General features: G+C 36.3%; 2 protein-coding genes across 2 annotated transcripts; one reads left to right on the plus strand and one right to left on the minus strand.

Annotated features, from left to right (window-relative positions):
- Window positions 1-767: 767 nt before the first annotated feature.
- Window positions 768-5,913, minus strand: LOC112034017 (ribonuclease III domain-containing protein RNC1, chloroplastic). Its single transcript, XM_024066807.2, has 5 exons — window positions 4,893-5,913; window positions 2,832-3,036; window positions 2,108-2,308; window positions 1,407-1,493; window positions 768-1,251 (listed from the first exon to the last, which is right to left on the minus strand). The coding sequence occupies exons 1-5, from the start codon at window positions 5,708-5,710 to the stop codon at window positions 931-933; spliced, it is 1,632 nt and encodes a 543-aa protein (XP_023922575.2). The 5' UTR covers window positions 5,711-5,913; the 3' UTR covers window positions 768-930.
- Window positions 5,914-20,763: 14,850 nt separating this feature from the next.
- On the plus strand, window positions 20,764-24,448 carry LOC112034019 (BTB/POZ domain-containing protein SR1IP1). The gene is made up of 5 exons (XM_024066809.2): window positions 20,764-21,319; window positions 21,609-21,678; window positions 21,937-22,551; window positions 22,634-23,173; window positions 23,697-24,448. The coding sequence occupies exons 1-5, from the start codon at window positions 21,186-21,188 to the stop codon at window positions 24,234-24,236; spliced, it is 1,899 nt and encodes a 632-aa protein (XP_023922577.1). The 5' UTR covers window positions 20,764-21,185; the 3' UTR covers window positions 24,237-24,448.
- Window positions 24,449-27,035: the final 2,587 nt, after the last annotated feature.

Genomic DNA, 27,035 nt, shown 5'->3' on the forward strand with positions numbered 1-27,035 from the left:
CCTAAACTATGACCCTTGTTACACTTTGCACTATAATAATAAGTTTTATATTAACTTGGACGGAAATTCAAAGTCTAAGATGCAAAATATAATCAAGAGTATAATTTAAAGTGATAAAAAATAATTCTCTTTTGTTTTTAAGGGATTGAGAAGAATAACAATTAGGTCTTTTTACATGATGCCATATTTTTCTATCTAAATTAATAACAAACTTGATGTTAAGGTGCAAAGTGTAACAAAGATCATAGTTTAAGGTATAAAAAATGTATTCAAAAAGTTTAAGTTGTGTTTGGTTAAAGGAAAAAGTAGGTGTATTATGTATTTATTTTCAATTTTTTGCGACACTGTATTTTGAAATACTTGTTTGGTTTAAGGATTTGTATTCAGTTTTCAGATCTAGTGTCCTAAAATTTGGATTTCAATCCAAAAAATGAACATACATTTGGTACAAAGTGTAATTGAGGGTATTACTTAGAATGGCAAAATGTAATTTTCCCCCCAAAAAAAAAAAAAAAAAAAAAATCATAAGCTAACTTCATTTTTAAGTTAGAAAGTGTAATTGAGGGTATTATTTAGAATGGCAAAATGTAATTTTCCCCCCCAAAAAAAAAAAAAAAAAAAAATCATAAGCTAACTTCATTTTTAAGTTAGAATGCAGAGCAACCTTTTGACTTGATGGCTTGATGCATTGGTTTATCAACAGCTTCACAGCCAGAAAAATTCCATTTCCCATAAGAAACAATCCTGGAAGTTTAATGAATGAAACCTTATCAACCAACATAATCAAAAATCTATAATTATATCACCCCGCTGAGATATATTCGAACTGGATCTTCTACAAAGTTGGTGGCAAGTCTATCTCTAATTTGTAAATAGGGTAAAGGTCGAAGAGAATTATAAAATTACTTTCACCCTTATGTTACATTGGATTCATACTACAGCTTTAGGTTGGGTTTGCTCAAAATCAAATACCTCAAACATAAGGCGTCTTACATCAGGCTTCCCATAAACAGCATATGAAAGCCCATGAAGGGATTGTTGAACTGCCGTTGTAGCTGGATTCCTCATTTTTCGATTGTGTTCGTATTTCTCTTGAACATCTTCAGCGTAGATGACAAATCGATGGAGATGCTTGTCCCTCAAATATCTCCCACAGAACTTGTTCATAAGAGTACGCCGGTGCCTCTCCTGTAGCCATAATCCAGGAGCATCTAAATGCTTCATCAACAGCCTCTCAGCCATCACAAGATCCTAAAGAAAGCAAAAACAGACAGTTATCAAAATGTCTAATTTCCACACTAAGGGGAAATCAAAATTTGGATTGTGCTTTTAAATTGAGAAATAATGCATTTGTCTCTATCAAGAGGCCAGAGAACAGCTGCACCAATGCAGTAAAATTTTATTACCTGGATCTTTTGCCCAAGATATTCTAGGCGCTCATAGCAAAAGCGAGGATGCTCAAACTTGTGTTTTGATGGATGAAGAAAACAAAGCTGTTTTTCAGAGAGAAATTAAATGACACATCAGGAGATAAGGGCTAGGCAAAATTTCACATATATCAGACAATTAATAAATATACATTTTATATAAGGATGTATATGAAAATTAAATGAAGGAGACTTCAAAACTGTATTTATCAAAAGATACCAAGTAGCAATTCCAATTCATAAACAAATCTTGATAATTTGGGGTTCATGGTGTCTGGGAGCAGGTTGGTTAACCAAATGCTGCACCTAGTGTACCCGAGTGAAATTTACATGTGTAATAAAAAGTATGGTAATAATCATAAAAGAAGAAAACCAACATATAAGACACCAATCAAGTCAATTTCATCTACGAGCATGCTGGCTTACAAAATACTTTTTTCTTAATATGTGAATTTTGATCCTAAGAAGAGGGATAAGGGGAGATTCAAACTAATGACCTCTAGTTCATGAGATATGATCCCTATCCAATTGTGCTACCCCTTAGAGTTTACATAATTTACATAATTTTCTTTTCTAACTTTTCTTGATACTACAACATATGCTACAATCAATAGGTGATAACAATATGTGGTTTTGAGGAGGAAAAGGAAAAGGAGAATGATAGGCAGCAAAAGAACTACCTGTAGCCCAAGTCCAAGTTCAATGTTCCTTGCTTTAGTAATGTCTGGGATTCTATCTTCCATTTTTAAGGGGTATCCCAGTGCTCGCATGACTTGAGGTCTGCTCTCATAATCCCATATATTGCCTCTGAACCGATGCATGCCTGGTGGAACGCAAGCCCTGAAGAGCCTTGGGTGTGCAAAAAGAGCATCTTCTGGAGGCTGTGAAGGGGTGGGAAAAAAATTACTAGTGGACTCCTTCCAACAATGATTAGATTAAAATTTCCGCTATCCATTGAAATTCTGCAAGCAAATACTACCTAGACAGTCACTTTAATTTCTGATCTCAAGAATTAGCCTGCAAAATTACTTTCCTTTTACATTTTGATAATTCAATAGTTGGGGGTGGGGGGATTTGAACCTGGACATCATTGTGGGAAACACTAGGAGGTACCAATTGAACTACACTAGACTCTCAACAAATTACTTCCCTTTTACTATCCGAAAAACAATGTCCCCCACACATCCAAATCAAGAAATTTTTTTTTTTTTTATTTTTTTATTGGATAAATCCAAATCAAGAAACTTGTCCAGTCTAAAACAACTAGTCCCAAATTTAAATCTGTCAAGCTTGTCAGGCTTGGGTGTGCCAAGTGTGTCACTAAGCACAAAACTAGATTCTTGTGTTTACTATTTAATGGAGAAAGATCATAAACAAATCACAGAAAAGCAAATTAGAGCTTGCCTTATAAGCTGCAACCTCTTGCCAACTGAGCTTTTTGCCTTCAAATTCAACAGAGACATAATCTACATCTTCAAGTTGTCTTCGTTCTCTTGGTTGGCAGTCCTCAGCTTCTGGGTCCATGCCAAATACTTCAAAAAGAACACGATATACTTCTGGCATACCAAAACACAAATATATTGCCCCAAACAAAGCCCAGAAGACAGACCTGCTCGTAACATAAAAAATTTAGAACTCAAACGTGTTTTGCTCATCAATTATGATTTTCTTAACTTATCAACAAAAAAAAGAGTGTCCTTCCTGTTAGTTACGAATTCTCATGACACTAAGCATATCCATTACACTAAATAATTTTACAATAGAAATTAGCAAAGTTATAGTTGATGCAGTTATGATCCAGTGCAGGAAGGTAAGATGTTCCTCGGATGGGTTTGTACAGTTTTTTTAATTGTTTAGCACTGAAGATCCTGACTATTGATAATCTTCACAAGAAGCATGTATTGATAATAGATTGGTGTTGTATTTGTAAAAGAGGTGCTATAAATCATCTACTACTTCACAGCTCCTTGGCAACAGATATTTGGTCTTTTTTCTTTACATTGTTTGGGATAGTTTGGTTGATGGCAAAATCAGTGCTCATGGAGTGTTGACGAGGACTCCTTCATCGCCATAGAGCTGCTAAGGCTTGGCAAGCCACGCTGTTATGTCTTATGGAATTTGTGGAGTGAAAGAAACAAGAGGATCTTTGATGGAGTTAAACATCCTAATTTTGTAATCAAAGATTCTATACTACAATTACCTATCAAAAAAAAAAAAGATTCTACATTGCAATCCTTGTATGATTGGATACAAGCAGTGGGAGGCATTCCATTGATGGCTTTTGTTGATTTCATAGATTCTCTCTTTGTCATTTGTATTCTTGGAAAAGGGACTGTGCATATTTATTCTGTATCTTTCCCTTTTCCCTTTTCAAAAAGACTTTCTTTGCCCACCCATTGATGGCTTTTGTTGATAGATCTAGTCCTCAGCAATGAAGCACTGAGTCCCTACCATAAAGCATCTCACCATCGGTAAGTGCATGATGCATTACTTTTATCACATTTGGTCCAATGTCACAGAAAACAGTCTCAGCAGCTATTTGAAATAAGCAGTTACACAAACATTACCAATCTATTGACAAAGGCTTCCTTAGCCAAATAGAACATTCAGCTCTAAATCCATAGTAGTTAGTGCTGATGAGAAACAAGAGCTTTCATCATCAGTGTGATGAAAGAGAGTTCATCATGAATAGGTGAATAGCATAAAACGTAAGAGCCAATGGATGATGAGTGGTGACAAAAATGGGCAGAATCATGACACTTGGCATTGAAAACAAGAATGGAATAGAGAATCTTTTGCTAATGGATGCATAGCATACTTAATAAAGGCATTGCCAAGTTGGAAGGCAGGAATGCACATAATCTCTGAAACTAGCTACAGTCATTAACTTGGTGCACACATAAATGACTTTTCTATTTTCAAAGTCAACGGTTCATTTCAATAAGCAAGTTTATACAATAAGACTTAAGGGCTCTCTTCCAAAGACGTTATTTCTCTCTATGATAAAAGTATAACAACATATGAATTTCTGATAAAGTGAAATATCATTGTCCCTTGTTGACAACAAATCCATATAAAGCATTTTACAACATTAGCAACCAGAGAACATGCAAGAATTTTTAACATAAGCAACTTTAATCAGCACCACCCATAACAAGGTGCACACATCAATGGAGCAGTAACTAACAGAAGACCATTAAAAGTAAATATCTTGGTAATTCTAGCCAATGACACTCAACCTCCATCAGAATTATCATTCAGTCGAGGAGCAATCAGACGCACCCGCAAGCCATGTTCAATACCATAATACCCATTACTGAAAAACATCTTGCCCACATGTTTCAATTCCAAACTAAAATTTCTGTTCTTCCATTAGACATCTACTCAATTAACTACCAAATTGTTCAATCATTCTATTCTAAGTCCAAGAATTTAAACCAGATTAAAGAACAGAATGTAACTTACTTCACAGGCGGCTCCCGCTCCATCCTCTTCAACTTATCCATATCATCAAATGGAAACACCAAATTCTGCAAGCTCGCGGCTTTAATCCACTTGGGCAGGTGCTTCTTCCCAATCAACGCATACACCCTTTCTCTCATCGGACCCGGCGATTCCCTCGGATACCTTTGCAAAAAGAACTCTGCAAGCGCCAATTCAAGCACATACTGCCCCAAGAACAGCAACCTGGTGTGCCCAGACCTCACGTGCCGCGCCCTCGTCCTCTCACCCGTGGGGTGCTGAAAAGCCAAATACAACAACGTATCAAACTGTTTCGCCGGGTTATCATCCCCGAAATTTTCCGAGGGCTCCAGAGGGTACCCGAGGGCTTGCTTTGCCTCGAGCAAGTACTCGTCCATCCAAGTCTTGTCAGCATTGTTAAGACGCGAAGACGGCAAGCAAGAGCTCAACAATGGAAAGGCTTTGAGAGAGAGTTGAGGGCTATTGAGGAACCTCTCCGCTAATCTCTTGTCATCTAATGGGGGTCTCAGTATGAATTTCTTAGGGGGAAACTTTTTCTTCGGAGCAGTGCCTCTTTTACGCTCAGCTAGCTCTCTGAGGAGTCTCTGGGGACTGTTTTTTGGGAGCTCTTGTTGTGGCCCTTGTGGGTCTACTGCGACAGCGAAGATACGGTGATTTGGGCAAGTGGGGTTTGTGAATTTGAGAGTTTTTGTGTGGATTTGGATGGGAAATGGAGAGAAGGAAGATGAGAAAGAGTAATGGTTACAAAGTGAGGATGTGGATGGGTTTGGGAAGTGTATGAAGGAAGAAGAAAGTTCCATCAGTAGGGAGTGAAAGTGTGGAGTTGAAGTGAGGGGCTGAGCATTAATTAAGGAGTTTGAAGATATGAGAAATGGGGTATGGGAGATTGAGTTTGAATTTGGTTTGGCATTGAAAGGAGGAGTGGGAGGGTTTTTGTGTTTTCGTGAAGCAGGGTTTTGAGGGGTTTTGACTCTTTGAGAATGGTGGATAAGATAATAGAAAGAGTGGCATAAGGGTATCTCCGGTATAAGATATTTTAGACGATTCACGGTGACAGTTTGGGTGATGTAAACGACGCCGTTTCGTAATGTTAGCAGCGGCAGCACAAAAGTCAACGGGATTTTGTTGATGGATGAGTTCGTTAGACGGTCTGTCGTTTATTTAAAATGGTGCCGTCCTTAGAGCCTTTGATTTTGGAGCAACTTGAGAACCACATATTTGAGAGGGGTAGTGTGTGAGTTCTAATTAGCTAAATTGGTGAAGGGTGGCCAATGCCACTGGACACAAGCCTCTACCATTGGTAAAATCTCTTATTTTTTCACACAAAAAAAAAAAAATTGATAAAGTTTTTTGTTGTAGAATAAAAGACTACACAAAAAACCAATTGGTTTCTTTACTTAATAGTAAAAATCAATTATTATGAAATAGATGCTATTGGTTGAAATTCTAGCTTATCTTAAAAAAAAAGGGGGGATATTGAATCCTAAAAATGATTATGTAGCTAACGATGTTATATTCTCTAAATGAGAGTTTTATACAATGAAGTTGTCATATTTTAAAATTACGTCATTGTTTAAGAATGAAACTAAAACCAAAATTTACATGGCTTTTGGTCCTATTTACAATCTAAAAAACAAAAATTTACGTAGTTAAAGAAAAGTTTAGAGGCCAAAATCAAAGACTGGAGCCTAGTTTACAAAATGAGAAAGTATTAGGCACTCATTCTACCATCTCTAAACTCTATCTTCAAGGATTTAATGGCTATATCATGTTACACGTAAACATGCATTCAATCTAATGTCATGGCATCATCTTTCAAATCATATATCATATATTATAGTCAAAGAAAGCTTTAGCTCTCAAAATGAGAATTTTTTTTTTTTTCTCAAGAGAAATATGTTCATCACATCTTAAAAATCATTTTGTATATTATCTCATGTCATGATCATACTCATCATGTATCCTTTCATTTTCATTCATCATGTTAGGCTTCCATTTAAAAATTAAAATCACATTAGTCATCAATTTTATTATATTATGTTTTCATTGGGGGAAGTGGCGAATCCTATACATATTATTCTCATATCATGATAATGCCCACCATAAATTGAGTGATCTTGAAGCCAACTCGCTGCCAACTGAATCTCGGATTGGATTGGACAGTCCTACTATAGACATCTACAAATTAAAGATTTATAAAAACAACATTCTTTTTTCTTTTTGTACATAAATTTGAATTTTGAATGTCTTTGCTAGAACCACTAAATAATGTCAATCAATTAAGCTGCAAGGATGTTTACGTACAACATCCTCTTAATTAAACTAACCAAACTATCCTTTGCATGTTCCTCAAAAAAAAAAAAAAAAAAAAAAAAATAACCAAACTATCCTTTGCATGTTCCTCAAAAAAAAAAAAAAAAAAAAAAAACCTATCCTTACTAACGGCAGACAGCAAAATCACCCTCACAAACATGCAGGTCATGGGTCACCATCACTACCAGGCCAGCACCGCAACATCGGCAATTGCATCTCCCAGCAAGGCAATGGCGCCCGTTGCTACTTACTCGGGTCACCTGAATCACCGAGCTTAGTCATTCAAATGCAACACCGCCTGTAACAATGGCAGTTGACGAGAATACCAAAAAAAAATTTAACATATGTGGTAGTTCCTTTGTATAAGTTCGCTTTATAACCAGATTTGTTAAAAACTACTTTTAAAAGTAAAACAGCTTGTGTCCCATCAAAAAGGAAAATTTAACAGCTTGTGAAGCAGTAATGGCCGGGTAGTTAAAAAAAGTTCAGCTTAAAACTGGTGTGGAGAACTATCTTCCTCCAACTCGTTTTTTAATGGGATTTTTTTAATAAGTTATATAATATACTTAAATAAACTGATTTGGAGAAGATAACTCCAAATTGATTTGGAGTTAAATTTTGCCTAAATTTGTAATAATGAAACAATTAAGTTAGAGATTTCAAATGGGAAAATTATGAATAATTGAATATGAGGAATTCAAATGTTGAAGTCATGAAATTCAACTCTACAAGATCTGAATTTTAAAAAAAAAAATTTTAAATATATTTTTTGGCCTAAAGCAAATTCAATTTTTTTTTTTCTTTCTCTTACCCCTCATCCAACCTCTCTCTCTCTCTCTCCACTTTAATTTTTCTCCTCTATCCATTTAGCTACTTCCTCTTCACTTATTTTTTTTCCCTCTCTAGTTTATCACAGTCACATTTGGACATGGACAAAGCTTTCGTCCATTGTTCTAATGCCTTGAATAGGACACAATATAAACACATGCCAAAAATATGTACACTAAATGCAAGTCAAACCCTTTTGACACATAATATTTGCAAGTAAAAAGATTGAAAAATCATTGCGGAAAGTTAAGATGCAAAAAATGCTAACTACCACCAAAAACAATAAAATAATTGGATACTCTCTCGAAGTGTAGCCATGAGGTAGTCTTTTCTTCTTAATGAATGGTGAATTCTACTATGAATTTAATTATTGAAATTCAATATTATGTGAAAGTAGAGAACACCACATTATTGTACTTTCAAAGTATTATATAATTACTTCCAAATACATACATTTTGAAAGACTCAAAAAATAAACATTCAATGTGAAAGAGAAATTTTTCAAATGATGCCAAAAATAAATACCACTTATAATGAAAGCAATGTAATCTTAAATGAGTTAGAAAACGATTTCGTAACTTTCCTTATTTAGCTTTTCATGAGATAAAGTTGTTTTTTATTAAAAAAAAAAAAGTAGAAAATAATCTCTAAAAATTAAGTTATACTTCCTTCTCAAAAAAAAAAAAAAATCATACTTTTTATGCTGACCAAAAATAGTTTTCTTTTAATTCATTTTTTTTTTATGCTACCAAAACACTAAAAAGCAACCAAAAATTAAAAAACCTACCTTCACAAAAGGTTTTTCAATTTCCATCGAAACAAACAGTTACGACATTTGCATGGGATTCCAAAGTTAATTTAATTTGTACTTTTGCTGAGATATTTGATATTAACAACGAATGAAAATGAATAATTGCAGATGCGTACATCAAATAGACATCGATCACATGTTCACATGTGCAGACACACCCTAGGTACCATAGCCTTCATTTCTTCTCCTAGGCTAAGAACGTGGCTAAAGTGAAGCTATAGCCACTTCTTGTTTTTAATCGGAACTTGCTTTTTCTTGCTGAATAAAAGGGAAGTTTTAGGGGGTGAACTTATGTTCTACGCCGTGTAGTTACATCGAATTTCATTATGATTTAATGTGAAGATGTATGTTCTTGCTTGGAATGAGTGAAAATAATACTTTTTTTTTTTTGATAATCAACCAAGTGAAAAGAATACTTGGTTATGACTTTAGGAGGAATCAACCATGGAACATGCATATTAGGAGTGTTTACGGTGCGCTGTGATTTTGGGTCATTTTTAGCACCACACTTTGTGGTGCAATTTAGCTAAAATTATAATTGCACCACACTTTATTTTTGCGGTCACATGTACGGTGTGGTGTGGTGCGGTTTAGAATTTAGCCAAAACCATAACCACATTGCACCTCATTTTTGCGGTCACATATGCAGTGTTATGTATAAGATGCAGTTTGAACGGTTTGAAGTCGGTATATTTTTCAAATTTTGGGTTTTTCCTACCCAGCCCAAAACTAATTTTTCCCTTTGTTTTGGGCAAAGTTTTAAACTATTGAGTTAGTTTTTCTTTATTTTGGGCTAGCTTTCTTAGTCAACACTTACTAGGGTTATTGATTTTTTTTCTAAACTAGGGTTATTAAATTATTAATAATATATTTAATATTAAAAATAAATAAATATATTAATATATAGAGAGGGTGTGGTAGGCTACGGTTTTCTTATTATAAAACCACAAACCACATTGCACCAAGCGATGCACTGTTACTTGCGGTGCGGTGCGGTTATGCCTTTTTACGACCAGTTTTGGTACAGTTTGGTGAACACACCTAATGCACACTGTTCTTACTTCTTAGAAGCTAAGTTAGTGGCCAATGCCTTAGAAAAAGAAAGGACGCAAACTGTCTGATGACCTTGTCTTCTTTATATGTCCACCTCCTAATGTTATTTCTTTGGGTTTGATGTATCTGAGTTGTACTCCACTAGAGCCTCTTTCTTTTTTCTTTTTTCTTTTTTTAGAGTTTCAACCTATGGAGTCCGTTCCTAATGATGACTCTTTATTGTCAGACCAAGGCACCAATCAGTTTTTGGTATAGGCGGGGATTGAACCCCAAATCTCTTCTACAACTATCAGAAACTTTATTGGTTGAGCTAAATGAGTATTGTTTTGAAATGCGATTTATTAGCTTTTTTTTTTTTTTTTTCTTACTATCTTGTTTTCAAAAACACAATTTCAATAATTTTTTTTATACAAGATAGGAACAATTTCAATACTTTAAAATATTGACATTGTTGTGTTTTGAAAACATGATTTAAGTGAAATCATGTTTTAAAAATATGAATTTAACACTTAAAATTGTGTTTATGAACGGATTTTAAAAAAGAAATACTAGACTCCCAAATACAGGGGCATAGCCATGAAATTTTACTTGGGGGACGAATTATAGTATTAATACATTAACCATAGTTCATACTGAATACAAAATTATTAACTTTGATATATTATCATGTTCTTAAATATTAATGAACGGACAAAAATTATATAGTTTATTATAGACAAATACAAAAAAAAAAAAAAAAAAATCCAATAAAAAAACATTTCGCATCAAAATTATGCCTGACAATCTTTCATGGAATAAAGATAGCAATACAAAAAAAAAAAAAAAAAAAAGTGAACAACAAAATCTTAAACACCCATATGCATATCAACACACACACAATGGTAGAAGAAAGAAACAAAAATAATACTAATGGTAAAAGAATAATGATGACTAATAAAAGAGAGAGGAGAGAGAGAGAGAGAGAGAGAGAAAGAGAGAGAGCTAATACCACCAAGAGGGAGAGCAACTTAGAAAGGAAAGAAAGGGAGTTCGTGAGAGCTAAGGGGTGTCATTGGGTCGCTTGGCAAGGAACCACCCTTAGCAGGAAACACTAAGCCCACTATACAAGTAATTTGTGAGCTCAATTTCAAGCCTTGTTTGTTAAAGGAATTTTGGGCACGCAGAACTCTCATTCCCAAAACAAAAATCCTACTAGAGTTACAGAATTTTGCCCTATTAGCCTATGTAATGTTGTGTATAAATTGGCTTCTAAAACTCTTGCAAATAGGTTAAAGAAAATTTACCTCTTATTATTAGTGATAACCAAAGTGCCTTTGTTCATGAAAGATTAATCATTGATAATGTGTTGGTTACATTTGAAACCATGCACCACATTAGTTAGAAGTGGAAAGGTAAAGTTTGGGAGATGTCTTTGAAGTTGGATATGAGTAAAGTTTACAATAGGGTAGAGTCAGTGTTTTAGCTTTACTCAAAAAATTAGTTGAACTGGGTGATTTATCTGGAGTACAGGCTTGCAAATGGGGTCCTAGTGTTTCGCATTTATTTTTTATAGATGATAGTTTAATTTCCTGTAAAGCTTATATGGATGAGTGTACTGCACTGTAAAGAATTTTGAATGTATATGAGGAAGCTTTTGGACAAAAACTGAATAGAGCAAAAACATCATTGTTTTTTTTAGCAAAAATACTCTTGTTGAAATTTAGATTGAATTTAAAAGCAAGTTTGAGGCTTAGGTTATTCGTCAACATGAGAAATACCTTGGTCTTCATTCTTTGGTTGGTCAGTCTAAGTGTAACACCTTCATATATCTCAATAAAAAGTTAGCAACTAAATTGGTGGTTGGAAGGAGAAGCTTTCGTCTAGAGTTGGTAAGGAAATTATGATCAAGGTTGTTGCTTAAGCGGTTTTAACATACTCTGTGAGTTGCTTTAAGATCCCAGATTCAATTTGTGATGAGTTGACAAGTATGATGAGAAACATCTAGTGGGGACAAAAAAATGACGAAAACAAGATGACATAGATTAGTTGGAAAAAACTTTATATTCTAGTATATGTGAATAATTTTATCAATTAGTACCTAGTAAGTTTGAGGAATTTTCCTCNTGGCTCCATACTCCCCACATTCAATGGTGTGATGGTAATCAGTCGGTGGGGATTTTTTGTCTTTAAGGGCGGGAAACTCCGCCAGGTTGTTTTAAATTGAGGATATAAATACTCATTTGAACCGATTTGCCTCCTTACTTTTGTATTCAAGAACTCTGGCGCACATACTTTGAATCCGGTCAAACCTCCAACCCAACCAGTGTCCCAGAACGTGGTGAAGCTTCCCACTGACCCCCAGGTCACCCCTACCGACAAGGAGTCCTCCGGAGTTGCACCTCCGAGCTAGGATCTTGAGGCGCCAGATGAGGCTTCTCGGGCGACCCCCAAGGACCAGCTTTTTGTCGAGTTAAGGAGATGGGCAATTTCGTTCGGCCACCTTGCTATGTTGACTTGCGTCGCCCTTATCTTCCTTCCTCTTTGTCTTGATTCATCACCGTATATTTCGTTTTGGTTTAAAACACTGTAATGTTATTTTTATGCTGAATGCATGGATCTTCTTTTCTTTTTACCTGGCATCTATTGTCATTGCGATGAGTTTGGCTACCGACATAACCTGTGCTTCGATTATAAGCTTCACAATCTCTGAAACTCGGCACGTTTTTCATTCTAAACTGGCAACCGAAAAACATAAAGTCCCTAGCAATGGTTCCCACTTAGATTTTGATCGATAATTGAACCACATTAACACCACGACCTATTTTTGCTGGATTGGATGCTGAGGGAACGACTCCACAATATTGGTTCTACATCACATGAATGAGATACTGTAAACAGTAAAAAAATGCTTAGGAAAGCCATTAGTTGCTGACTACGCTAAGGGGTTAGGTTCAATATGCCTTAAAATGCTTTAAGTGATGCTCATGGGCTTGTGCTTGTTTACTCCTTTGCTGAACGTAGCCAGTCTCTTCAGGGACCTGAATCCGAGGACCATGCAAAACCTTGGCTCTGTCTAACACTTAGGTCCCTCTGTGAGTAACTAGCCTCTCCTTAGGTTTGAGTCCGAGGGCCATGCAAGACCTTGGCTCAGCCTAAGGCTTATGTTCTCCTGTGAGTAGCAAGTTTTCTCATAGGTTTGAGTCCGAGGACCATGCAAGACCTTAGTTCAGTCTAGTACCTAGGTATTTTTGGAGTGGTTAGTTTTTCTATAAGCTTGAGTCCGAGGACCATGCAAGACCTTGGTTTAGTCTAACGCTTATGTTCTTCTGTAAGTAACTAGTTTTTCCATAGGTTTGAGTTCGAGGACTATGCAAAACCTTGGTTCAGTCTAGTACCCAAGTATTTTTGGAGTGGTTAGCTTTCTCATAGGCTTGAGTCCGAGGACCATGTAAAACCTTGGTTTAATCTAACGCTTGTGTTCTTTTGTAAGTAACTAGTTTTCCCATAGGTTTGAGTCTAAGGACCATGCAAGACCTTAGTTCAGTCTAATACTCAGGTATTTTTGGAGTGGTTAGTTTTCCTATAGGCTTGAGTCCGAGGACCATGCAAGACCTTGGTTTAGTCTAGTACCCAGGTATTTTTAGAGTGGTTAGTTTTCTCATAGGCTTGAGTCCGAGGACCATGCAAGACCTTGGTTCAGTCTAATGCTTGTGTTCTTCTGTAAGTAACTAGTTTTTCCATAGGTTTGAGTCCGAGAACCATGCAAGACCTTGGAGCGGTTAGTTTTCCCATAGGCTCGAGTCCGAGGACCATGCAAGATCTTGGTTCAGTCTAATGCTTGTGTTCTTCTACCTAGAGTGAAAGGATTAGTCCTCAATGTTGGGAAGTTTATTTTTAGTGTGACGACGACCTCGGCCTCGCTTCATCGGAAATGGGTTACTCCTCAGACTGGGCCCTTGGTCCCGAGCTACCCTAGACAGGGGCGGCTCAGATCTCTATCCTCATGCGTGGCAGTAGCCTTTCGTTCACTCCAATTTTTTGCCCTCTTTGATTACGAGGCATGTTTTGACTGTTCGAGTTGTACGCCTGACGCTTTGGTGTGCGAGGCGCGCCTTCATTAATATCCTCTTGGATTAATACAGATCCAGCGATGGGTGGCCTCTTTGGAGTTTGGTCATGATTAATATCGCTGATAATTCTTCCTTCGAATTATGTGTGGACTGATTCCCACCAACCTTTGCCCTCTATATAAGTTCTTCTGGGGAATCATCCTTCCATACCTCACAAACCCTTTAGTTGAACAGGAAACATGATCTTCCAACCCTCTAAGCCCCTTCGATAACCTTGCCAGGATTGTGATCAGGGCTTGAAGGAATGGGACGGCCCTAGATGAGAGCAAGGGCAAGCAAGCCAAAGGTGTTCTTACCCTTAAATTGAGCAAAAAGGGGGGTCCGCCTCCCTCAACCGAGAGCCATAGCGGTTGTAGTTCGCGTCAGGCTTCCGGTGCGGTAGGGCTTGGGCGTCATTCTCCTAGCAGTTAGGAGGGAGGTCCATGAGGAACATAATGCTTTTCTCCGATACGCGTCCGTGCCTGCCCTTCAAGCTGGTAGTGACCCGCGCCCAGCTCACCCGTCGATAGAGGCTTGCAAGATTACGTCACGTCTAGTTCCCAAGTGTTGCCACCTCCAATGTTTAACCATCATGAGGTTGGAGGAGCATCAAGGGGACATCATGGGGTGGGGCCATCAGGCGCTTTTGCGTCTGCTCCTCTCTTCTCATTGGCACCACCCACATCGGCCCAGGGGTTGTTGGCAGCCTTAAAACAAGCCTGCCTCAGCCTTCCTTCCTAGGGTTAGCTTTCGAACAAGCTTGTCTGGGCCTCCATTTGTAGAGTTGGCTTTAAAACAAGCCTGTCTGAGCCTCTGTTTGAACAATGTATATATATATTTTTTTATTTAATAAAAAGGCTGCAATGTTTATTTGCTCTTCCTTTTCTCTGAATCTTTTATTTTTCTACAATAACCGTTTCTTGAGCAGATGCATCGTTGTTTGTTTGTTTTTTTAAATGGGATTCGAGATCGGTGTCGTTGGCGGTGATGAAAAACTGCCTACCTTCTGTAAACTAGCAACCTAGGAACGATTGTCCACTACGCTTGCTAGTGCACAAGTTCTTTCCACAGACGATGCCAATTGTAGGGACTGGGTTTGAGCACTTCTACTGTTGAGTGAGTGGACTCAAGCACAGCTAGCCCAATACAATGAATTTGTAGAGAGCGGGTTCAAGAACTAGGCCCTGGCAAGTGGACAACCCCCTATGCAATGTTTTCCACCATCGAACACCGGTAAACCGAAACCATCCTCAAGAATCTGTCCTCGGCTCGGTCTGAGGAGCTTCTTCGTCGTCCTTCTTCCATGGGGATCCCCCTTTATATAGTCCTCCTTCAACGATCCCTTTCCTCCACTTGTTGATCATCCATGCCTTCCTCTGTCAACCCGTCCCATCAGCCACCTTGCCAGAACTCCTCGTGAGATGCAGCAATTTCCCATTAATGCTACCTGAACATCAGTCGTGTGCATTTAATGTGGAAGTTACAATTCAATCCTGGCTTTGCTCCTCGGCCTCCCTTCCACGGCCAATGTGTTGTACTTAATCTTTCTCCTTAGATGCCCTGGAGGGCTGCTTTTGGTGACTCGTTACTCTTCCCTTCTACGGTCTTGGCTGGCCGAGGACAGACTCGTCATTGGCAAGGTTCCTGGGCAATTTAGGTTTTCATGCTTCATCCCCGGGCATTTCCTCCTCTTCGGCATAGGCCTTGGGCCGGATACAAAGTGGGCCGGGGTTGCCAAATTCTCAGGCCCACACTAGTATAGTTGTAGGAGTTTACCCAAAAAAAAAAAAAAAAAAGTATAGTTGTAGAAGGAAAAAAAAAGGAATTGAATGGAATAGAATGATCATAAGGGAATGGAAATGAATGAAATGTATTTAAGTAAGGGAAAATAATGGAATAGAATAGAATTAAGTAACCTTGATTGGATGTTTTAAAATAAAGGAATGGAAATTAATGAAAATGAATGGATTGTAAGTAATCTTGTTTAGAAGCAACATGGAGAGAATGGAATGAAATCATTTTATGACAATATTACTATTAGACCCCTATTTTCAAATAAATGGTTAAATATATAGAGATATTTTGGGAGTTTTAGTAAAAAAAATCATTAAATCTAATTTCATTCTCTTCCATTCCTTCCAATTTCGGGGAGAATAAAAATTTGAGATTTTAAGGGAATAGAGAGAAATGAGTGTTCCTTCCTACCCATTTCATTCCTTCCCGCTTAAACTCCCAAACAAGGGAATGAGTTTTCCATTCCCTCCATTAAAACTCCCAAATAAGGGAATGGAAGAATATTATAAAATTTTTCTTTTTATTCCTTTTAATTTCTCCTCCTAAACGAGGCCTAAGACTTGAGTTCCAAGCTGATGTGGATAAATAATCCATATAGAACTCGAGTTTCTAAGACTTGAATTCCAAGAAGCGTGAGTAAGAAGTAGACCGAGACTGAGGAGAAGAAGAAGAAGAAGAAGAAGAAGATCTGAAGAGGAATCCACAGGAAGAAGAAGAACTCACGGTAGGAACAAACACATAGCCAGCGTGCACAAACCCAGATTTTCTTCGACAGCGATTCAAGTCTTAAAGACTCGAGTTCCATGTGAATTTTTCCTTCCACATCAGATTGCCACCACTTGCAACTCGAGACTTAGAGACTCGAGTTCTTTCACTAAAATCGAGTTTCAAAGTCTCAAGATGCTAGTTTGCAAAATAGTTTTGCGAACTTCACAACTAACTAAATTGTTCTAAAAATAATGTTAAATGGCAAATTTTCCCATGTTTCAATCTCACGATCCTCTCTTGTAATCAATCATTTGATTTATTAACCAATCCCAAGATTTGTTTTCTAGCAATCAATGTTTTGATTTGGTTTGGTCTTCAAATGGATAGAAGGTGAACTACACGTATTCTGCAGATGATGGAACCAAACAATTCTTGAAGGGTCTCTTCAAAAGTGCCCATATGTTACTGTAGCAATAGGCACATTTCTTTTTTTGGCTGATGTACCAGTAAATTAACATCAAATCTGTTAATTCTTCTACAGCAAAGATTCCTTTGGAACAATTTCTTGTGGTCTTGCTTGCATTGGTTCTCCTTTGGAGATGCTCCAAATTCTTTTGTGGCTGAAACTTTTAAACAATTTCATGAAGTCAAGTAAATAAGGGGACATACACTGCTCTGAGGTGACACGTCCTCGATCAGAAATTACCCGAAGGAGTGAGGACAATTTCGCAGTGTAAGATAGTGAATCCTAACTCAGCTAGAATCTCAAGTGCTTTGGAAATTATTGCCTTGATTGTGGGCCTTGTAATGTACAACATCTACATATATAGCTAGGTAGAAGCCGGATCAACTAAAACATAATTTTCCGATAAGCTGTATTCCATTGTCTATCACCCCCACATAGGGAACCATGGTGAAGGGAGTCAAAAAATTTGTCAGTGTAGGTCACACCACTCAGGCTGTTTTCCTTTTAGAACCTTTCAGCTGCTGAACTTAGCGCCTCTTCCCGTGTTTCTTGCTAGAACCTCCATTATTGTTCACTCTATGGACTTATTGAAATCTTGACTCTCTCTTAATCTATTGCATAAAGAGCAGACTCGACAGCAGGTTTATATATTCATCGGATGCCTTTTCTTTCAGCATTGCTGGTTGAGATTAAATACTAACATGTCTTGCAATGAGGATCGAACATCTGCTTCCAATTAACAAGTGATTGTGAATCTTAGTGATTAAATATTGTTAGAATAATGATTAAATTTATCTTTCTGTTAATAACTTAAGTTTTTGGGATAAATGGTAGTCTATCATGACACCATATGACAAGTGATCAGAGTTCAAACTCTCAATTCTACCTCCTATTTAAAAAGTCAAATATCACAAGATACACACCTAGGGACTGTTTGGTAGTGTATTTTAAACAATAGTTTTTAGTATTTAAACAATATTGCACGTATTTTCACACACACTTTTTTACTCACACGTATTTTTAAAAAATACAAACGTTACTAGAACATCATTATCAAATGAGCCCTAATAATTCATTTTCAGTTTCCAAGTTCTTATGCGCTAAGATGAGTTTTGGTTTACTGTAATGAAAGGTATCAAATGGTCTGCAAAGCTGTACGAACCCTCAACGGAATAACAAGATGCTAAACAAGTAAACACAGCCTTGAGCAAATCTGATCATCAATAACTTTGATAGTTTGCTCTATGATTTATTGGTAGATACTCAAGAATAGATTAGCTGCAAGGATTTGATTGACTATGCCGCACACACTTCCTTGATCAGAGAAAACGCTGGAAGTCAACACATAAAAATTCCAAAAGTAAGGAGTGTTAGTAGAAATTATCGGCGCCAGTGACAAAATTGCATGAAAATTGGTGACGTGAAGGGTAACTACGCTGGAAGCAAAACTCATCGCCCTCGACCACGACCAACACCGCTTTTGGGGCCAAAATCTTTCGTTTGGACCTAATATATATATATATATATATATATATATTTATTTATTTCTTTTAATTTTCCGTTAATAAAATCTTTCGTTTGGACCTAATATATATATATATATATATATATATATTTATTTCTTTTAATTTTCCGTTAATAATTTTTAATTTTAAAGTAAAATTAAACTCTTGAATGTTTTGGTATATATTTTTCCTAGAAACAATAGGATTTGATTTCATAAATCATAATAATCTTAATTTTGCCTTTTTTAATATAATTTTTCTATTTTATGGTCCAATTTCGTGCCTGACACGAATTAGGGGTTTAGAGTGTTTTCCTAGCTGCCCTAAGAATGGTTTAGGGCTCTATAAGTGTCTCTTCACAGCCCTAAGGCTTCTTTTTTATTTAAGCTCATTGTACCCTCCAAGGAATTCGGTATTAAGTATCTGATTAGAATTCGCTTATTTTTTCAAAATTAAAAACTTTTTACTAAAAATATGTAGGTAAAGGTAAAAGTTAGCTGAAATAGTACAGTGAGACTCATGAATAATACCAAAAAGTGCAGTAAAACCCATAAATAATAGTAAAAATAAGTCAAATAGTAAAATAAGTTAGTAAAATTAATTATGTCAAATGGACACTAAATTTGTTAAAATTTCAGAAATTTGTCTTTCTATTTTTTTTTGTGGATTCTAGTAACTCTCATTGCAGATTCAATGCATCCTTGAAACAATCCTTATTTGCTTCTTGTGACTTTCCGCCTGCATCACAAACAAAATTGCAGACCTACCTTTCAATCCCAGACCTTACCCCACAGTGCAGAAGTGCCCTAAGCCTAAGCCAAATGAGTTGGTAGCTTTGATTAACGGGGCCATGGTAGGACTAGTGGCCGGTGCTCAATTATTTGAATAGTGCACACTCAAATAATGAGGTCTGAAATCACTGTATCTAATGAGATATCGATGGATAACTGGTCCATGATCAGTCAACATATGAAGATTACACCTAAATAGCATAACGTGAAAGACTGACGCCTTTGATGTGTACAAGCTACAGATTTCTTCAATCATAGAAACATAAACTTATGACAGAAGACATGCTATCACTCTCACTGTCTCACCAGTCGGCAGCCAGTCCCTCTGCAGCTCTGTATGAGTTATCCAAAGTAACGCTCAAATTCTAAATTTGCTGCCCCTTTCAAAGGCAGGTGATGGTGGGACAGATTATTCACATTATTCCCAAAATGCTACGTAGCAGTGGGATTTAGTGATTTAACCATTTTCCCATTTGGCAAAAACTATGTTTTTTTTTGTAATCCATCTTGATTTGGATCATGGCAGTTTCCTCTCCCTCGGCTTACTTTTTTTGGAGCCTACCATCCTTGATAGAGAGGGTTTGTTGGTCACAGAATATTGCAAGGCCTTTCTATTTATCAAACAAAATAGACATTGTGTTATGGGCGAAGCTTGTGTTCTGTTCCACTGAGTGCACAGGCATGAGGACTTGGGTATCTTTAACAATTTTCCAAGTGATCACAATTTAGTCCATTCTCTTTATTACTTTCTATAAAATTTTAGAGGAAGATCATGAGTTTGTTAATATAAAAACTAACAACTATAATTTGGGCAATAATTCTCCCGGTTCCCTTTCTAGACATTAACACATGGTGCCCATTTAGCTGGGTGATTTCGCCAAGAGACTTGGCACATTATGGTGTTTTTAATTGAGGCATCCAGGGTTCAAATCTCCCATCCCAACAATCAAATTATAAAAATTAAAAACAAAAAACAAAAAAGGTACTATGATTTCAAAGACTTTTCAAGCCTAACTTTTTAAACTTGACTTGTGCCTAGGTACAATTTTTCAAAGAAATCTCAATTTTAAAAAGTTGAAAACTAAAAAGGTTGAAAAGTAAACTGTATCTACTCCTAAAGAAACAAACCAATGAAAATTAGATGATGACACTCATGGAAATTGCACCATCCTTCATATGATGATCCATTGATGTAATTATTAATCAAGTCAGTCAAGTAAACATTTTTCTGTCTTGTTCTGAATTTTCATTTTTGGGAGTTGGCACTTGGCACTTGGCACTTGGCATGTTAGAAAAACACACAAATTGCAAGATTAAAAAGCCAGGAAAAATGAAAAGGAAAGATGGGACCTTTGTGGGTGAGAATAATATCCCACGGGGAAACTAATACTTTTAGCCGCCTATAAGCAGGCGACCATCTCATCCTTTCAGCAGATCTCCATAAAGCCCTCACCACACACTAAAATCTACATCTTGATGCTTCAACTTTTACCCCCATTCCTATTTCATAATACCCTTCTGCCATTCATTTCAATACGTCCTTATATACTCACTAATGCATAATTCCTTTTGTTGCCAAACAGGAGGCCAATTTGGGAAATATACCATAAGATTATTGTTTGTGAAGCTGAAGTCGGATATTACAGTAATTAGCGAAGGAAAAAAAAAATTGAGATATGCAATTATGCACTGTTATCCAGCTTGAGCTAGCTTCTATCCTTCTTCATAATAATAACTACATAATAGTTAGGTTGAGTCTCTTATTGAAAGTTTGAAAAAAAGGGTCGAAAGAAAACAAAAAAAGTACATAGAATGACATGTTCATGAGTGATTCTTAACCAGAACCTTTGACAGAATATGTATCTCACTGTTTCTCCGTTCTTGCTTGCTTTGCTATCATCCACTATATGATGGAGAAATGACAATGATAAAAGGTGCCTCAGTCTCTGCCATGGAGGATGTCAATCAAGAGAAGACTGCACCCAACACTGTTAACAACATGTCATCTAAGAAGGAACTCCTTTCCTCTGCTCTGAAGAGAACCAGTGAATGGTTTGCTTCTTATTCTTTTGTCCTATCTAATTGCTTCACTGTTTTTTTTTTTTTTTTTTTTTTTTTAACTCTTTAAATGGTCATGAAATTATGTCTGTTATCTTTTATGTTTGGCCTAATTATTGTCCTATCTAATTGCTTCACTGTTTTTTTTTTTTTTTTTTTTTTTTTAACTCTTTAAATGGTCATGAAATTATGTCTGTTATCTTTTATGTTTGGCCTAATTTTGTCGGAGAAAACGTTAGGCCGAAGAAATATTGAAGATGGTGTCTTCAACTCTTTTTTGCAGGATTTTCTCCCAGGAGATCCCAAGCGATGTTACTATTCACGTTGGAGGGGCTTCCTTTTCCTTGCATAAGGTGCTATCCAATCTCAACTCTCCTGAATTTCAGTTTCAAGTGTCAGATTATCTTATAGAATCAATGATAGGGAATAAGACTTGGTAGTTGAAGTACAATTACATATAGAAAAGTGTCCTCTGATATAACTTGTATTCTTTTTTCTGTCTGTATACTTTTATATTTCAAAGAATCGTGGACAGGCAACAAGAATTTATAGAATTACAATTTAAATCACAAGTTATAGTGAATTTTAGTGTTTTGTCACTTCAATTGCAGTTTCCATTAGTCTCGAAATGTGGATACATTAGAAAGCTGGTATCAGAGTCTAGTAATGCTGATCTTTCTGTCATTGAACTCCCTGAAATACCAGGCGGGGCAGAAGCATTTGAACTTGCAGCTAAATTCTGTTATGGAATAAATTTTGAGATAAGCACAGAAAACATTGCCACACTTCGATGCGTGGCAGAGTATCTAGAGATGTCTGAGGACTATGCTGTCGGAAACTTAGTAGGAAGAACTGACGCCTACTTGAATGAAGTGGCGCTTCACAGCCTCGCAGGGGCAGTTTCTGTTTTACATATGTCAGAAAAGCTCATTCCAATAGCAGAGAGAGTAAAATTAGTAAGCCGGTGCATAGATGCCATTGCATATATGGCCTGCAAAGAGAACCAGTTCAGTATGTCAAGTAGAGCTGAGAGTGTAACTGAGGGTTCAATTTCTTCTTCAGTTTCTCAATCGAAGACTATTGTTGATTGGTGGGCTGAGGATTTGACTGTTCTTAGAATCGATATCTTTCAAAGAGTTCTGATTGCAATGATGGCTAGAGGTTTCAGACAATATGCTCTTGGTCCAATACTAATGCTCTATGCTCAGAAATCTCTACGAGGTTTGGTGAGATCCTACCCCAAAAGACATTAAATTGTTTCACTTACATGGTTTTTTGTGGCTAAAGCCAAATTAATTTTTGTTGTAGGAAATATTCGGGAAGGGAAGGAAGAAAATTGAGCCAGAACTAGAGCATGAGAAGAGGGTCATATTAGAAACAATTGTGAGTCTATTGCCAAGGGAAAAGAATGCAATATCTGTTAGCTTTCTTTCTATGCTGCTTCGATCTGCAATTTATCTCGAGACAACAGTTGCTTGCCGGCTTGATTTGGAGAAGAGGATGGGCATGCAATTAGGCCAGGCCGTTTTGGATGACCTCTTGATTCCTTCATATTCCTTTACTGGGGACACGTTATTTGATGTGGACACAGTGCAGAGGATCTTGATGAATTTCCTTGACTTTGAAATGGATGGGAACTGTTTGGGTTGCAATGCAGATGATGAGTATGTTTCTCCTCCACCAAGTGATATGGAGCGGGTTGGGAAGCTAATGGAGAACTACCTAGCTGAAATAGCCATTGACCGTAACGTATCTGTCTCAAGGTTCATCAATCTTGCTGAACTTATCCCCGAACAATCAAGGGTAACAGAAGATGGGATCTATAGAGCAATAGATATCTACATAAAGGTGCACTCTCTAACCTGTAAATTCCTTCTTGTATAGCTTCTAATTCAATAGGAATATTTACAAGACTATGTTATCTAGTCATTATTATAGATCCCTTGGTCATATGAATTGAAATATATAAATGAAAAAAAAAAAAAAAAAATCATCTACATGGATGCTCTAGATGCCATTCTTACCTGATTTTTACAACCACTCAAGTGGCTAGTTGATGCATTCATTTATCAGTAAAGGATTCAGACTTTAAATGCAAACTATAGTTATGAATCACTTATGATGCTTGGTACTAAGATCAAGGAATCTTGAGATTTTGAAAGTACTGCTATGATGACAAATTTGACATATGCCAAACAACATATCAAAAGGTTTAGATAGAATTTGGGCAATATGGAATTCTTTTCATGACAAGTGGAATTGTTGATGAAACTAAAACATAAAACCAAACAAATTGGGCTCTAAATATTTTAGAATTGTCCATAACAGAAGTTGTAGTTGTTGATCCACCATTCTCCTTTATGATTCACAGGCTCATCCTGCTCTAAGTGACATGGAGAGGAAGAAAGTGTGCAGCTTGATGGACTGTCAGAAACTATCTCGGGAGGCCTGTGCTCATGCTGCTCAGAATGAGCGGCTTCCGGTTCAAACTGTGGTCCAAGTGCTTTATTATGAGCAACAACGCCTTAGAAATGTCATGAGTGGGAACCTCATGGGTGGAGATTCTCCTGCTCTTACTTCCAAAGTAAATTTATACTCCACTGATATCCACCAGGCTTCGGATGAGCTCTCCAGCTTACGAAGAGAGAATGAGGACCTGAAAATAGAGCTAGCAAAGATGAAAATGAAACTGAAAGAAATTGAAATTTCGGCGCTTAAATCATCAGTTAGCAGTCCAATGCAAAACACTCTGCCATCAGCAGACAAGCCTCCTCTGCCTCGAAAATCATTTATAAACTCCATGTCCAGAAAACTTGGACGGCTTTATCCATTTGTACGTGCTGATGGTACACCTGGCAATACCAAAGGTCGGACAAAATCCAGCAGAAATCGTCGGCACTCCATATCCTAAGACATTAGTTTGTTTTGAGCTCTAGTAGTAGTCTGTGATGTTTATATTGCCATTGTTACTTTATTTTTAAGGCTTGAGAAGAGTTCTAGTAGCCTCTGCCTGCATTTGTGTGAAATCGTTGAAAATTACACTGTAATTCTATGCTTCTCTCAAGAACTTTAAATCAATAATTCAAAGGTGGTAAATAGAAAAAGTGGAATTGTTTAGTGCAATATTACTTGATTTGCTGTTTAATTGATGACTTTTCTGGTTTCTTGTTATTGAAGGGGGAATTTTAGATGTTAATGTTAAGCACACTTGCAATATATATTTGAACTTTGAAGTTAAACTGTACTAGACTCAACTTGCTCATAAAGAAAGAGGATGAAAATAAAGAAAAGAAAATTCAGTACTTTGCAATAGTAATATTAGAACAGTTGTGTTGAGAGTTATTTTCTTCATTAATCCCAGAAATCATGCATGAATTTAAAATGATTCAGTATCTTTGATGTTGAAGCTATTTGTCTCTGAAGAAAGTAAGATTATAGAAATAAAAACGAATAAAAACATCCTCATAAATCATACTGCTAAATAGAGGGCACAAAATAATTTAGCCAAAAAAACCAAAGGATCCAATGCTCTCTCTCTCTCTCTCTCTCCTCTGTCTCTGCGCACACGTTTGGGAGTTGCATGTAATTATTTGATAGTTACTTTTGAAGCCAATTGAAAGTGTTAACTTTGGGAAGTGTGTAGGGTTAAGACTAAGGGCCGTCTTAATTACACATACTATTTTGCATGCTCATCTGTACCCATGAGTGAATTTGAATTGAAGACACAATTTCCAAGTTTAAATTCACCTGTGAGTATGGACGTGTGTGCAAAATGGTGTGTAACGGGTTTTACCCAAAAATAATTACTCATATATAACATGTATTATTTATATATATTATGTTTCTTAATACATTATGATTAAGAAATCTAACATATACTTTTGGTGGGAGTTTAGCAGGTCTTTATACTTGTAATACTCCCCCAAGCTCAAACATATATATATATATATATATCATACAATCCATATAATCTTAATTTTTTACATGAAAAATCTAACATACTTTTACATAAAGACTCAAGAAATATATTAGCAATTTGAACTTCTATAAAAACTAGTCACAGACTCGCGCGATACACAAAAAAATTGACAACTTGTTTTTCTGTTAAGTGAAAAATGAAAATAGAAAATAAAACTTATAAGTGTTAACCTCAAACCCTTTTTAAAATGATGTGATTATTTTTTAACAAAGTATAATTCATACAATATATTATATTTTCTAAATTAAGCTATCTATATTTGCTATTTCATCAGTTTTAAATTTTGCAAGTTTTTTTTTTCAAAGAAATATAATGTATTTTACATACAATTATTATATAAAGCGAGATATTTTGTAAATAATGTAATGTGTAGTTGGAATATGTTTCTAGTGCTTCTTAGAAACGGTTCATCTCTTCTAAATGTGACATCAACACTAAAACAAAAACAAAAAAAAATACTAACAAAGTGATAGCGAAGTGTAGGAGAATACTACTTGTATCCCTTCTGAGTATGAGACTACTCAAGAAAAAAATGCACCTAAGAGATTAAGAATCATGTTTATCACCTCTCATGCTTAGAAGATGAACATAACATATGCACACAAGGTAAAGATTCAATTGATATGATAACAAGCAGTCAACATGACATCACTCCAATATGATTTTGGTACACTCCTATGAAATAAAAAGCATGGGCAACTTCCAATAGGTGTCTCAATTTACCTTCCACTACATTATTTTATGTGCAATATGAAACCAAAGATTGATAAAGTACACTATAATCATCAACAAATTGTGACAAAGAAGTTTGAAAATAGTCTTGCTATTATTAGATTTAAAATTTTAAAAATTAAAAAAAAAAAAAAAAACATGAATTGACTCATCAAATTGAATCTTTATTTCAATATAATTATAAAATACCTAAATCCCAAAATAAGAGGACTTTTACTGGACTCCAAATATCCAAATGGGCTAAATGAAAAGGACTACTAAAATGACCATCACACCTAGACACAAAGGGCAGGGCATTCACTGCTGCTTGCTCAAGTGATATGCTTCGCATTGTAATAACTCAACTTTACAACTAGAAGGAATCAACAACTTCAAGATCTAAAGAGAGGGTGACCAAGATGGCAACATACTAAAAGGGAGAAGTGGAGAATTGAAGTGCTACTGAATTGGAGGAGTCATGAGTAGAAAGATAAGAAATACAGCCAGACTCATGTATGCCAACAACCTTCCTCCTTGACATGTCAAGAGATCGTAAAAGATATAACAGGAGGGTGAGAATATTGCAGCACAGTAAGAGCTTGAGTATTTTTACTAACTGACAAAAAAATGAATGGAGATTACTGTCAATTATTCTTCATTTGCCAACTAGATAGTACTGCAGGGCAGGGGGATCAATGTCTCTTGTTACTGTTAAACTGGAAATCACTCAACCTGTAAGGAACCTTATGGACAATGAACTGCAATACCTGATTACAGCATTTTGTGGGGTCCGAATTTAAATAATTGAAACCTTTCTGATAAAGAGTCTTTAGAAAAGTAAGAATAGCTCAAGGGACAGCCTAGCCTAGTGCATATTGATGTCTGAGGCTAATCATCATTAAACCTAAAAGATGATGTTCTCAAAATTGTGACTGCTCATAAAAGGATATTAAACTGTTGGAGTTAGACATGCTTGTACTCTGACCTTCCTCACTAAAATTGTAAAGGCCATAACTATTT

Source organism: Quercus suber, unplaced genomic scaffold (genome assembly GCF_002906115.3).
Source record: "Quercus suber isolate HL8 unplaced genomic scaffold, Cork oak 2.0 scaffold_66, whole genome shotgun sequence".
NCBI lineage: Eukaryota > Viridiplantae > Streptophyta > Magnoliopsida > Fagales > Fagaceae > Quercus > Quercus suber.

Coding starts and splice junctions, on each gene's coding strand:
- LOC112034019 (XM_024066809.2), top strand. CDS start 21,186: ATGACAATGATAAAAGGTGCCTCAGTCTCTGCCATGGAGGATGTCAAT. Junction 21,320..21,608: donor CTGAAGAGAACCAGTGAATG/GTTTGCTTCTTA, acceptor TCTTTTTTGCAG/GATTTTCTCCCAGGAGATCC. Junction 21,679..21,936: donor CTTCCTTTTCCTTGCATAAG/GTGCTATCCAAT, acceptor CTTCAATTGCAG/TTTCCATTAGTCTCGAAATG.
- LOC112034017 (XM_024066807.2), bottom strand. CDS start 5,710: ATGGAACTTTCTTCTTCCTTCATACACTTCCCAAACCCATCCACATCC. Junction 3,037..4,892: donor GAGCGGGAGCCGCCTGTGAA/GTAAGTTACATT, acceptor TGTTACGAGCAG/GTCTGTCTTCTGGGCTTTGT. Junction 1,252..1,406: donor ATCTTGGGCAAAAGATCCAG/GTAATAAAATTT, acceptor TGCTTTCTTTAG/GATCTTGTGATGGCTGAGAG.